The 14,747-nt window shown below is 41.0% G+C and overlaps 1 protein-coding gene across 3 annotated transcripts in view; it reads left to right on the forward strand.

Moving 5' to 3' along the window:
• The first annotated feature begins 1,877 nt into the window (after window positions 1–1,877).
• Window positions 1,878–14,747, forward strand: part of mon2 (MON2 homolog, regulator of endosome-to-Golgi trafficking) — a 79,020-nt gene continuing 66,150 nt past the window's right edge. For 2 of the 3 annotated variants that reach the window (XM_062982542.1, XM_062982543.1), the window contains exons 1-2: window positions 1,878–2,172; window positions 13,971–14,034. In XM_062982542.1, coding sequence (XP_062838612.1) covers window positions 2,059–2,172; window positions 13,971–14,034 — 178 coding nt within the window. In that variant the 5' untranslated portion in view covers window positions 1,878–2,058. The remainder of the gene's footprint in view (window positions 2,173–13,970; window positions 14,035–14,747) is intronic. The other variant, XM_008111085.3, reaches the window with a different exon arrangement.

Below are 14,747 nucleotides of genomic sequence, written 5' to 3' on the forward strand. Positions count from 1 at the left end.
GTGCCTCAGGGAAAACATTAATCTTAGAACAAAAGCCAGCCACCAGCTTTCTATGCCAACTTCCTTTACAAAAATTTAAACAGGCTTTCACAGAACAAGTGATGTTCTACATGGGGCTAACATGCCTGCTTGCAAGGGAAGACACCAGTATCAATATATGTAATATTTCTTATTTATAATTAAAAAAAAACATCTGAATTTCATGGAAATGCAGTGTGGGTGGTCTTGGCCAAGTCACACTCTTTCATCCTCGGCAAAAGGCAAAGACAAATCCCCCCCTCTGAGCAGCTACCCAAGAATACCTGGTAATAGGTTTACCCAATGGATGACTAAGTCATACTCTCTCAGCCACAGGGAGAGGCAAAGGCCACCATTCTCCCTGAGGAACTTTTGCTAAGAAAACCCTGTGATGGGGGTGCTCATAAATCACACTTTCAGCCTCAGAGGGATGCAAAAGCAACTTCTCTCATCAACTCTTGTCAAGGAGCCCCCCATGATAGTTGGCCCAGTGAGAAAACTCTCTCAGCCAGAGGGAGACAAAGTCAACCCTTCCCTCTAAACAGGGCTATAGCCAAGGTGTGTGTGTGTTAGGGGTTCAACCCCCCCCCCCCTACATTTTTAAAATCTGGTTTACATATGAATTTTAACTGGTTAACCAAATTCCCATGTGTCCACTGAAGTTTATGTCTTGAGTGTCCACTGAAATTTATCGATGGAGCCTTATTTCTAAATTATTTTGCGTTATGGAACTACTCTTCATTAGTTAAAGTCTCCCACCCCGATTTTTTTTTTTCTGGCTATGGCCCTGCCTCTGGGCAATTCTTGTCAATGAAATCCCATGACAGGTTCACCCATTCTCAGTCTCAGAGAGCAATAAAAGTCCCATCATGATTTCATCCAATGGGTAAAAGGTAAGGTAAAGGTTTTCCCCTGACGTTAAGTCCAGTCTTGACCGACTCTGGGGGTTGGTGCTCATCTCCATTCCTAAGCCAAAGAGCCGGCGTTGTCCTTAGACACCTCCAAGGTCATGTGGCCGGCATGACTGCATGGAGTGCCATTGTGGTTTTGGGCAAATCCCACCCTCTCATTCTCAGAGGGAGGCAAAGGTAGTGTCCTCTAGCAATTCTCACCAAGGAAACCAACCACATGATAGTTTCACCCAGTGGGTGGCCCTTAGGCAAGTCACACTCTCTCAGCCTCAGAGGGTGACAAAGGTATCCCCTAGCAACTCTGGATGACTTGCTAGGTCATTCTCTCTCAGCCTCAGAGGAAGGCAAAGACAAATCCCCTGTTCGTCCACAAGTCACGCTCTCTCAGTCTTATAGGAAAGCAAAGGCAAATCTCACCTACTCTAGCACATTGGTTCCCAATCTTTGGGCCTCCAGGTTTTTGGACTCGCAGTAATCCCAGCCATTTTACCAGCTGTTAGGAACACCTAGAGGCCGAAAGGTTGGGAACCACTCTCTAGCAACTCCATAATGCGTTCACCCAATGGGCGAGTCACACTCAGCCTCAGAGGGGGAGAGAAGGGCACCCCCTCACTCCTTGCCAAGGAAGCCCCGTGTTTGGTTCTCCACAAGTCTCTCTCTCAGCCTGAATGACAACACGGCAATAACCTCTGGCCAAGGAAACCAACCCCATGACAGCTTTGCTGTCACGGCGTGACCTTGATCAAGTCACACTCTCTCAGCCCCCAGGGGGAGGCGAATGCAAATCCCCAGCAACTCTCAGAGTCACACACACTCTCGGCTTCACAAAGGCAACTCTTGTCGAGGAAACCCCGGCTGTCCATCGTCGCCCCGCCCCTTTCCCTGGAGGCGGCCTGCGCGCGGAAGCGGGCCTGACGTGTGTCGCGGGGCATTGTGGGAGTGGGAGCGGACGTGGACGCGGCAGCGGGGCCTCCCTCTCAGTGAGAGAGAGAGAGAGAGAGGCAGGCGGAGAGGGAAGCGTGTGTGTATGTGAGAGAGAGCAGGGGGTCCTTCTCTTACCCCGCTCCACCCGGGGCCCTGGCTGGGCCGGCCTGGGCCTGGTCGCCGTTGCCCCAAGCGCCGCGGAGCCATGGCCGGGACGACGAGCAGCCCGGAGGCCGTGAAGAAGCTGCTGGAGAACATGCAGGGCGACCTGCGGGGCCTCAGCCTGGAGTGCCGCAAGAAATTCCCGCCCGTCAAGGAGGTGAGTGAAGGGGAGGCTGACTGAGGCGCGGAGGGAGGAAGGGAGTGAGCTTGCGTGGGGATCAAGCCCGGGAGGGGGCAGTAGCCCATGACAGTTAGCCATAGCCTGCTCCCACACTGTTGAAATGAAGCGGGTTGACACCACTTTGAACTTGTGAGCTAATAATAATAGCCTTGGGTGCACTTACACTGTAGAAATAGTGCAGTTTGACACCACTGTAACAGCAAGGGGTCGTTAGGTGACTGTGAGGCAGCAGAGTGCATCTATATCAGGCGTGGGAAAACTTCAGCCCTCCGGGTGTTTTGGACTTCAACTCCCACAATTCCTAACAGCCAGTAGGTAGGCTGTTAGAAATTGTGGGAGTTGAAGTCCAAAACACCGGGAGGACCAATGTTTGCCCATGCCTGATCTATACAGTAGAGTCTCACTTATCCAAGCCTCGCTTATCCAAGTTTATGGATTATCCAAGCCATTTTTGTAGTCGATGTTTTCAATATATCATGATATTTTGGTGCTAAATTCATAAATACAGTAATTACAACATAACATTACTGCGTATTGAACTGCTTTTTCTGTCAAATTTGTTGTAAAACATGATGTTTTGGTGCTTAATTTGTAGAATCATAACCTAGGCTTTTCCTTAATCCCTCCTTATTATCCAAGATGCTCGCTTATCCAAGCTTCTGCCGGCCTGTTTAGCTTGGATAAGTGAGACTCTACTGTATTTTGTAGCTCTAATACAGATTGACGCTAGTTTAACTGACAGGGCTCAATGCTATGGAATCATGGGAATTTGTAGTTTGATGAGGCTTTTAGTCGTCCCTGCCAAAGAGGGCTGGTGTCGCATCAAACTACCGTGTTTCCCCCAAAATAAGACACTGTCTTATAGTTATTTTTCCTCAAGAAGATACACTATGGCATATTTTCAGGGGATGTTTTATTTTTATTAAACCTGGTACAACAAGTTACATTTATTCAATTAACTCTCCAAACCTGGAATTCCATCCTGAATTTCTTGTGACTCCATTTCCTTTAAAACCATTGGCCCCCAATCTTTCATGTCAAACTATAGAGCTCTCATTAAATGAGCAGCTTTCATCCATGTAACCTGCTCAGTGTGCATTGGCAACAACACTGTGATTTTATCCCTTGTTGATGGGATTGACTGCAACTCTCTGGTCACTTCCGAGATAGGAGTTGTCACGATGGGGCAGATGAGAAAGGCTGCCCGTCTTCTTTAGTGCTCTGCGCTGGTGCATTACATAGCAGTGCCTATCACCATGTCTTATTTCCAGGGTATGGCTTATATTGCACAAATGCTTAGAAATCCTGCTACGGCTTATTTTAAGGGTATGTCTTATTTTCGGGAAAACAGGATACAACTTCCAGGATTCGACTGCTTTAGGCTGTGGTCATCAGAGTGGTGTGAAGCTGCATTGATTGTACAGTGCAGATGCATCCATATTTTTTCTCTCTCTCTGTGGCACAGCTTCCATTACACAACACCCTGATAAACAATATCTATCTGGTTTCAAGCAACATCCTGATGGTATAGTACAGGTGTGGGCAAACTTTGGTACTCCAGCCAGGCTGTTAGGAATTGTCTAAACACCTGGAGGGCCAAAGTTTACCCGTGCCTGGTATAGTACAACAAATCATATATAGACTGAGCATCCCTTCTCTGGAATTCCGAAATATTCTGAAATGGTCCATATAGGTGACTGAAATAGTGGCACCTTTTACTTTCTAATGGTTCAATGTACAAAATCTTTGTTTTGCACCTAAAATTATTAAATATTTTGTGTTTAAAGTTGCTTTCAGGCTGTGTGTTTAAAGTAGTGTATATGAAATATAAGGAAGTGTCATGTTTTCACTTGGGACCCATCTTCTAGGTTATGTCCATGCATAGAAATACAGATATTCCAAAATCCAATGCACTTCTCGTCCCAAGCATTTCAGATGAGGGATGCTCAACTTGTAAAACAAATTGTGTACGACTGACAAGCTGTGTGAGATATTGTTACCTTCCCCCTTCCAGTACCCCCACCTAGTCTGCAAGTTGAAACTATTGGTGCATTTACACTGTAAGATTAATGCATTTCGACACCACTATGGAATCCTGGGGTGTGTAGTTTTTCAATTATATTATTATTGCATTTTTGTTTTTATTAGTAACTTGTGTTTCAGCTTTTTAATATACCTTTGTATTTTAGCTTTTAGCCTAGTTTGGTGAGGGACAAAGCACTCTTTCACTGAAAAGAGTTAAATACCTTGTAAAAATACAACTTACTTTGGTCTCTAGTGGGCTAACTTTTTAGTGCATTGCTATGAGCCCTGCAGTGATGCCTTTTTGAGTAGTTGATGCTGGTTTTGAAAAGAAAGAGGTTCTAGGTTTACAAGAAAGCTTTTGTACCTTGTTTACTGTGTTGGGTAACTTAGCTAGTGATATGTTGTGGTTTGAGCTTTGAAGTGGGACTCTGAAGATAAGGTTTTGAATCCCCATTCAGCCAATTCACTGGGTGACCCTGGCAAGTCATACTCTCCTGGCCTGAGAGAAAGGTCAAGGCAAAGCTCCTCTGAGGATAGGATTTGCCTTTGCTTTCCTGTGTTTACCTTCAAACCAATTTCTTCTCCAACCTTTCTGCAATTTTACATTGTATTATGCTGGATACATATATTGCCATTTGTCCAATTTGAGAAATTATTAATAATGGATATTCAGTCTATCTTCACACTTTGATAGTACTTAAGAATTCCATATATTTTGTGTGTAGATGTACCTGTCCAAGTTGAGGAATGATTAGTAATAGTCACTGTACCTTCAAACTTCGATAGTACAGTACTTAAGAATTCTATGTGTTTTGTATATTAACACATCTATAATTTCTGTGCTGTGCTGAGTTTTTACTTAGAAATTTCACAATAGACAAACCTGAGATGTTTGGAACAAGCCTGACAGGTTAAGAGGCAATAGCTAGTGATCCCTGATTAGATCTGCGTATCATGTGCTGATAGCACATGATAGTGATCTTTGTGACATTACAGAAGATACCTGTAGGACAATATTATAAGAAGCAGAGCACCTTTTCAATATCTTGTTCTGTAAACTTTATTTTATTCATTGGAATTTTTTAGAGCTTGTCACCCCTTTTATTTTGAAGCGTTTTCTTTACATAGACTTGAGTAATGTTTCAAGCTGTACAAGAATACATTTATTTATTTATTTATTTATTTATTTACAGTATTTATATTCCGTCCTTCTCACCCCAAAGAGGACTCAGGGCGGATCACAATATACACATAATTGGCAAACATTCAATGCCATATACACATAGAACAGAGACAGACATAGAGGCAATTTAAACTTCTCCAGCTTCCAGCTTCCTGAGGGTATGCTCAATTCCGGCCACAGGGGGAGCAGCTACTTCATCATCTACTGCGACGGCAACTTCCTCATTCCAAACGCTTGCTGCATGGTTTTTTAGGGTGTTGTAAATTAGTTAAATTAGCCTCCTCACATATAAGTGGTACCTAAATTTCCTACTTGATAGATGCAACTATCTTTCGGGTTGCTTAGGTCAGCAACGAGCAGGGGCTATTTATTTTATTTTAATGGTCGGGTGCTCATTCCGCCATGGGCTGGCCTCGAACTCATAACCTCTTGGTCAGAGTGATTTATTGCAGCTGGCTACTAACCAGCCTGCGCCACATGTGTGGATGTAGTAAAGCTATGATTATGTGAGTTGATATTTATACAATAAATAAAAATATCTGCTAGGTGTAAAAATAAATGCTTTTTCTCCACTAAATATACTTTCCTTTCTCTGAGGGTTTTCAAAACTTGCCATTCACTGTTTTATATACTGTTGTGTGTTGAACCAACACTACAGACGTCGTAAGTAAATGCCATCCCAGATAACATTGATTCAAAACTTCACTCAGTTAAATTAATCAAATGTTTCAGTATTTGTCTCACAAAAGTATGCTTTTAAGATTTAAATCTTTTACAAACTGAAACATGTAATACTAATGATGATTTTAATAACTGAATACATACTTATAAATCCACTAATTTCTATATACAAGATACAGGTTAAGTTTCCTTATCCAGAAATCCAAAATCCAAAGTATTTCAAAAACCAAAACTTTTGGTTGCCAACCACCCCCTAACGGAAAAGATGAAGGGAAATGGGGATGAGAGAAGATTCCTCTTACACAAGGCCCCTGTGGAAAGCAGGTATCCCTGGTTAATGGCATCATGCAGCTGTGCAGGCATCCAGGAAATGGGCTGCAAGCATGGAGTGACATCAGTGGCTTTCTGCCTGTATCCATTCCAAACAAAATGAAAAAGACTTGTGGGAAGAGGATGTTTCCCTCCCATCCCAGCTATTTTGCTAAAGGGGCAGAAAGTATGTTGCATTTTACAAGGCCTTATGTCAGTGAAGTCTTCTCTTCTCCCTCTTTTCCCCCATCAAGGCTACCTGAGGAGAAATTGAGCAGGTTCTGGTTGTGTGACTAACCCTCTTTCCCCCATCCTTCATTCACTTTGTATATGCAAATACAGCTATTCTGAAATATGAAAAACACCTAGTCCCAAGCATTTCGGATAAAGGAAACACAACCTCACCAGTTTCCTCCTTCATGGCCACAGTTTATGCTACTCGTATATTTCAAGGTCTCTTTTATGTTCACATAGTTTTAAGTTTCTAAAGATACTTGTAACTATCAGAGTACCGAAAAAAAAATCTTACCATGTATATGGGGCCATAGAGTCCTATGGAACAAAATGTAATTAGATGTTAATTAGGGTGAAAGATTTATCAATCTTCTGAGCTTGAATTTCAGGCTAAAAACAGTGAGAGATCATTTCACTCTGGAATAAAAATGGGCATCAAAGCAGTGGAAGTATGTGGACACATCACCACCAAGTGTTTCTCAGAAGTCTTTTTCAGCACTGATGATGGAGTGAAGCATTCTGTTCTAGGATGGTTCAGGCATACAGACAAATTTTTATGTGCCAAACGTTTTCAGGCATCAGTTAAATGCTGTAATGAATGTATAAATGTAGCAGGGGAATATGTCGAAAAATAATTGCAGTTTCCACTCCTTGAAATTTATTGCTTTATTTTATAAGCTCAAAAGTCTCAGTCTGACTTTAACATATTTCCTTCACAGCTACTGTAAAGATTGCAGCTAATGTCAGAAGAGCTAATATCAGGGAAATCTGAACAGTGTGGCATTAAATATCAAATAGCCCAATTTCTTCAACTCTCTACATCCTGACTACATTAATGAGTGACACGTGATACTAAAAAGTTTTTTAATTTATAAAACATAGACCGATACTTTCAAGTAAAGTTACAATTAATAGAAGAATTGGGTATTTACATATTTGTTTTTGCTTTTGAGAGGATGAGATGACAGTGGCATCATGATCATCTTAAAACTCCAGAAATACTGCATTACAGTAAAGTTGCAGATGAAACACATAATCTTCTACATTAACATTTCTCAAAAAAAAAATCAGATCAAACCCATTGCTCACTCATGCATCAGCTTTGGGTATTTGTGTAATTGCAGAATGTGCTTTGGACGTTGTAGAAATGACCGGAGCAGATGAGTAGAAGAGGAATGATGGCCTGTTTTAATAATGAAAAAAATGACTATCTTAAAACAAAAGTCAGTGATTATTGGGAATCACTGTTTTCCCAAATCCTCCTTTGCTTCTTATACAGTACAGATTTTCATTTAAATCAAATAGCTATTTCCACCTGGAACTCACCAGGGAACCATGGGATAGATAAGTGTTGACCTACAGTCAATTGATGTATTCTAGTTTGGACTAGCAATTGAATTTAGAACCCGGATATTAAGGCATGATATTATGGAATCAGCAGAAAGTAGTTGTGCATAAAATATATATTTAACAGCACTAAATGCTAGTCTGTTCTATTGTTCTCTGTTATTTTTGTTATCTGGAGTATGTTAAAGACTTGATTTTTTTTTTTTTAAATTGAGGTGGGGAATATAGAGTAGTCTTTGTTCTTTGTTAGCCTGTAGTACATGTCTGGTTTCCTAATTAGGATTGAACTGCATGGTACTCATTGCACAAGGAACATTAGCTAATTATTTTAACACTCCAATTAATTCTATACTGATGGTTAATGGAAACCATGAGAATTGTACTGAAGGACTAAAGGACTGTTGCTAACTGACAAATTTTGGATTTGACTGCTAAATTAGCCTGCATATAATTAATTTCCTTAAGTGTGTGCTGTGCTCCTGGTGAGGGATATTTAGTCTTTCTAATGCTGTTTATGCTGTTAAATGAAGAAAGGCACATGGGGAGTCATGTGAGCAAAATCCTACACCTATTTCACAAAGATGTGATTTCAAACAATCCTAATTCTACTCTTTGCTTCAACATAGCTTCAGGTTGTAGCTCAGGGGTTGCTGACCTTTTTTCTTCCACGGACCCCTTTGCCAGTCAGGCGAAAACCACAGACCCTCTTTCCCAGAATGTAGTGGCAGATAGTTTTATGACACTCAACATCTGCATGTTGCACAATAGTTTGTACACAGCAGGACTGATCACATATGATTTAGCATCAGTTTTAACGACTACCATAATTTCAAAGTATGGCTGAGTATAAGCATTTTTTCTTGGTCATACATTTTTTTTTTTATTTTCACACTTTTATACCATAAGAGTGGAAGGAAAGGCCAAGGAGAGTATAATAAGTTGATTATGGAATTTTGTTAATAAGTTAGGTATATCCATAAGTCTAATGTACATCCCAGAATGAGGAAGGGGAGAGTATTGTTATACATACAGTAGAGTCTCACTTATCCAACCTCCACTTATCTAACATTCTGTATTATCCAACGCAGTCGGCCTTTTAGTAGTCAGTGTTTTTGTAGTCAATGTTTTCAATACATTGCAATGTTTTGGTTCTAAATTTGTAAATACAGTAATTACTGCATAACATTACTTTGTATTGAACTGCTTTTTCTGTCGATTTGTTGTAAAACATGATGTTTTGGTGCTTGTAAAATGATAATGTAATTTGATGTTTAATAGGTTTTTTCTTATTCCCTCCTTATTGTCCAACATTTTCACTTATCCAACGTTCTGCCGGCCAGTTTATGTTGGATAAGTGAGACTCTACTGTATTTCTTTTTTTTTTTAAAGTAGTTCCATTCACAATGTCTTTTTCTTAGAAAAAACAAAAAATTGGTTTTTTTTTCTTGGTTTTTTTATTCCATTTGTCTGTCTTGTTGATCTTCTTTCTTTTTATGTTGTCCCATCTTTTTCTTTTCTTCTCCTCTGGGCCTAAACCATTAGTATTTCTTCTAGTTAATTTGTCACTTTACTTATACATTGAATTTTCTATTTTCCCTTACTTTTAATAATAACATTTCATTTACATTTCTTAGATATAATTTTGTTTGTAATGTGTTAGTAATGCCTGTATAAATATTTGTTATCTTGGTCCATCGCATCTAGACTTCTTTTCTATCAATCTGTCTCTTACTCACTCTCTCTCTATATATATATGCGTACATAAACACACACACATATATATATATATACCTATATGTATGTGTGTACTTCTATAATTTCTATGTCATTGATATTCAGGGCCAGCCCTAGGTAATTTTCAAGTGTAAGCGAACAGAATTTTGCCCCCCCCCCCAACCAATCACTGAAAAATAAAAGCATTGGATAAGCTAAAATGTTGGATAATAAGGAGGGATTAAGGAAAAACCTATTTAAAATCAAATTACATTATGATTTTACAAATTAAGCACCAAAATGTCATGTTTTACAAGAAATAAACAGGAAAAGCAGTTCAATACATGGTAATGTTATGTAGGAATTACTATATTTGCGAATTTAGCACCAAACATTGAACTGGAATATAGGGCAGTATGGACTCAGATATGAGGTCCTTCCACACAGCCATATAACCCAGAATATCAAGGCAGATAAGCCACAATATTTGCTTTGAACTGGGTTATCTCAGTCCACACTGCCATATAATCCAGTTCAGTATGGATTTTATACAGTTGTGTGGACAAGGCTTGAGTCTACACTAGCAGTTAATCTGGGATAAACAGATAATCCTAAAGTATAGTTTATCCCAGATTAACTGCTAGTGTAGACTCAAGCCTCGTCCACACAACTGTATAAAATCCATACTGAACTGGATTATATGGCAGTGTGGACTGAGATAACCCAGTTCAAAGCAAATATTGTATCTGACGAGGCTAGAAATGTTCCCTTGGGCTTCATTGGTGGTTTGCCTGTATCCTTCCTTCTCAGTGTAGATTTAGCCTGAGAAGGAAGGATACAGGCAAACCACCAATGAAGCCCAAGGGAACATTTCTAGCCTCGTCAGAATAACCAAACCTTAGCTGAGCTCTAACCCTCTGTAAGTTAGTCACAGGCTCTTTTAAAAGCCAAGTTAAAAAAACAAAGGCTGGAATGGATGGCTACCCTTTGAAAGAAAAAAAAATACTTTCCTGTTTGAAGGGGCTTCAGCTGAAAGAGGAACAGAGAGGCTCCACTTGCACAGAAAGGGTCCCAAATGCTGCGGAAGGTATGGTGGGGAAAGAGAAGGAGTCTTCAAACTCTTCAAGCAGCTCCACCTACTGGGAACAGATCTGCAGCCCCGGCAGCAGTGGCTCCCAGTCCAGACCTGAGCCTGGAGAGGAGTGAGGCCACATACAAACCCCGTCGCTGCCGAAGGAAGGTGCACACAGGCAAGGGAAGAGGGAAAAGCAGCGGGGGACTTTCTCCCTTGCCTCGTTCTTCTCTGAAGAAGGAGAAGCGGGAGGCCTTTCCTCCTCCTCCTCCTCCTCCTCCTCCTCCTCCTCCTCCTCCTCCTTGGCCCTGCATGTGCTTTCCTCAGTGGCCAAAGAGGGAGCTACGGCGGAGGGTTTTCTTCATGGCCTCACTCCCCTGGAGTGGAGGACCAAAGGGGGCGGGAAGGCAGAGGGAGGCATGGAAGGCATGGAAGGAGGCAGGGAGGGAAGGAAGGAAGGGGTCACTCACCCGCTACTTCCAGAGGCAGGTCCTTAGGCCTTCTCGTGTCCCCTCTGCATCTTTGGGCGCAGCAGCAGCGCTTTCCTCACCTCCAGCGAGTGCACGAGCAGCAGGCCTCCCCCTCCCATGCTTCTTCCCAGATGCGAGCTTACCACCGGCAATGGTATCTTTTGCAGCAGAGATGAGGATCACAAGCCTGGGAGGAGGAGGTGGGGGTGCGTGTACATGCATGCATGTGCGCACACGGGAGGGGGAAGGTGAGGTGCATCCGGAGGGCATGCCCCCCCCAGGCGGGGAGGGGAAAAAAGAAGCTGCCCATTTAGGGCATCTGGAGACGCCTCAACTGCGCCCCCTAGAGGCACCTTAAGCAACCGCGTAGTTTGCCTACTGGTTGAACTGCCCCTGTTGATATTGTACATTTTTTCTGTTATAATTTCTTAACAATTGGCCCATCAGTTAGCATCTGTCTCTTAAGATTTAACATACAAAATACAGAATACAATCATATGTTTTTTGTCTTATTTTTAGTTATCAAATCCTGTCACGGTAATCTCTTTTTTTGGTTTTTCACAAAGTCTAGAAAAGGTTTCCATTCTTGTAGATTCTGCAAATTAGTTTGCTGTAGAGGTGAAGTTAATTTGTTTATCTCTGCCATTTTGAAGACTTTTGTGGTCCAGTCCCCTGTTGTTGATGTAGCTTGTTGCTTCCACAATTTTGCATATTCAATTTTTGTTGCTGTTGTCATGTAGAGAAATATTATTTTTTGGTGTTTTGGTATAACTTCTTGTAAATTGTAGTTGTTTCTTCCAAAGTTGTTCCCATTCTTTAGGTTTATTGCTCATTCTATATTTTTAGCCCATTGAATCATGGGCTCCTTTACTTTTTTTGTTGAACAAGTACTGTATAAGCAGTTTTTGAGATGTGCAACAACTGTAATGTGATACGAAATGAATACTACTGTGATTTGTTGCGTACATTAATAAGGGAAGGAAATGTTAGAAGTCAGAGAATGTAAACAAAATAAGTTGAATTTTCTTTTTCAGTTCGGGCTCACAGACTTCTGATTCAGAACCCTTGCTTTAGCTGTAAGATTTTGTTTTTCATTTCTTGCATATTGTTACCTTTTTAGAAACTATATTTAAGAATATTAGAAGAGCCAGAGTGGACTAATCAAAGGTTTAACTAGTCTAACATTCTGTTCAGATAGTGGCTAGTCAGGTGCCTATGGGAAGATTCCCAGTTGGACCTAGGGTAATGAATATTTAAAAGTGTTGTTGAAGGCTTTCATGGCCAGAATCACAGGGTTGTTGTGTGTTTTCCGGGCTGTATGGCCATGTTCCAGAAGCATTATCTCCTGAAGTTTCACCTATATCTATGGCAGGCATCCTCAGAGGTTGTGAGGTATATTGAAAAAACTAAGCAAGGAAGGTTTATATATTGCGGAAGGTCCAGGGTGGGAGAAAGAATTTTTGTCTGTTGGAGGCCAGTGTGAATGTTGCAATTAATCACCCTTAGCATTAATGACCTTGCCAGCTACACGTCCTGGCTTCTTCCTGCTTGGGGGAATCCTTTGTTTGGAGGTGTTAGCTGCCTCTGATTGATTCACGTCTGGAATTCCTCTGTTTTCAGAGTGTTGTTCCTTATTTACCGTTCTGTTTTTAGAGTAGCCAGATTTTGTTCATTTTCATGGTTTCCTTCTTTCTGTTAAAATTGCCCTCGTGCTTGTGGATTTAAATGGCTTCTCTGTGTAGTCTGACATGATAGTTGTTAGTGGTCCAGCATTTCTGTGTTCTCAAATAATATACTGTGTCCAGGTTGGTTCATCAAGTGCTCTGCTATAGCTGACTTCTCTGGTTGAGTTAGTCTGCAGTGCCTTTCATGTTCCTTGATTTGTGTCTGGGCAATGCTGTATTTGGTGGTCCCTATGTAGGCTTATCCACAGCTGCATGGTATATGGTAGACTCCTGAAGAGGTGAAAGGATCCCTCTTGTCCTTCACTGCTACGTTCAGTTAATGTTTAGGTGCCACAGTAATATTGCGAGAATATTGTGCATTGAACTCACTTGCCATCCCATGTTTTTTTTCTCAAGCTGAAATACCAACTTTCTCCCTGAATACACAGTATTCTGCATCGCTTCTCAAATCTGCTTTTATGTGACTCTGTATGAACTGAACCTAATCTGTGTATTATCGTTCAGAAATAGATTTGGTTTTTTGTGGAATTTGCTTTAGTAGAAACTGAGCTCATATCTCAAATCTTTTTACAAGTATTGCACTAGTTTCTTCAAAACATACTTTAAAAATTAGTAATAGATAACTTTTTGATACAATATCTGGTTCTTGTCTAAGATACCATAAGGGAAGTCTTATTATGGAAGCAATTTCTGCAGCATTAGAATGATATTTTTGTAGGCACAGCAGCTTGAAGCACATTAAACACATGGTCCATTTCATCACTCCCTCTGGTAAAGAAATATGTTTTCCATGAGGAAAGGGGTGAAAGAAATGCAGGAACATCGTCAAGCCTTCTAGGAAGCCAGTTTGATCAGGCTGTGCATATCCATCCCTTTTCCTATTGTAATGTCTTTTTCTTTAAACCTCAACATTTTTTCTTGTTTTTATAGCCATTTAAGTTTATCTGAGAATCTTGTAGATAAAAGAATGGACTATAAGTTCTATGATGCTTAAACATATACATTAATATTGTGCCTTCTAAAAATGGCTTCTTAATATTGTCTCCTTTTTACAGGCTGCTGAATCAGGAATAATAAAAGTAAAAACGATAGCTGCAAGAAACACTGACATTTTGGCAGGTAATTATTCAATAAAGAATAATAATCAGTTATGTTAAGCTATTTGAAGCAGGTATTTCACATGTGGTTGATACTGGATATATATATATTGCTTTTCCAAAACGGAAATAAGATTGTAGGTTTCAGCCTTTTGACTCAGTTGAACCCTACACACCTTACATTTGGTGTAGCAGCCTCGAGAACTGTTTACCTTTTGATTTTTTTTTCATTTTTAAAAGTGTATATTAATTAGTTTAAGTTAACTAATTAATGTTCATGTGGCAATGTTTCAGTCATTCAGTATCAGACGAGGGAAGTACTGGAGAGTACCCAACAGAATCCATGGGGAAAAAAGGAAAGACGGTTCTCACAAGTACTCAGTGGATGGGTTTTGTTTTTTATTTCATGTTAGAAAAAGTTCAGCATGATTCAGTGTATGCACATATATACATTTAAATTTTACGCATGATTATCCAATTTTTTTTGTTGGCCCTTCAAATGAAAAGAGATTTTCAACTCCAGAATTTCCTGGCAGGGCCGGCCGGAGATATTTTTTGATGTGAAGCGGGGGTGCTGAAAAGCGCCCCCGCCACCGGCGCCCTGGCCCCGCCCAGCGTGCCCTGGCCCCGCCTCCCACGCTGCGTGGGAGGCGGGGCCAGGGCGAATAGTGAGGGGGCGGGGCCAGAGTTGGCCCCGCCCAGCGTGCCCTGGCCCCGCCTCCCACGCAGCGTGGG

The sequence above is a fragment of the Anolis carolinensis genome, chromosome 5, assembly GCF_035594765.1.
Source record: "Anolis carolinensis isolate JA03-04 chromosome 5, rAnoCar3.1.pri, whole genome shotgun sequence".
In the NCBI taxonomy this organism is placed as follows: domain Eukaryota; kingdom Metazoa; phylum Chordata; class Lepidosauria; order Squamata; family Dactyloidae; genus Anolis; species Anolis carolinensis.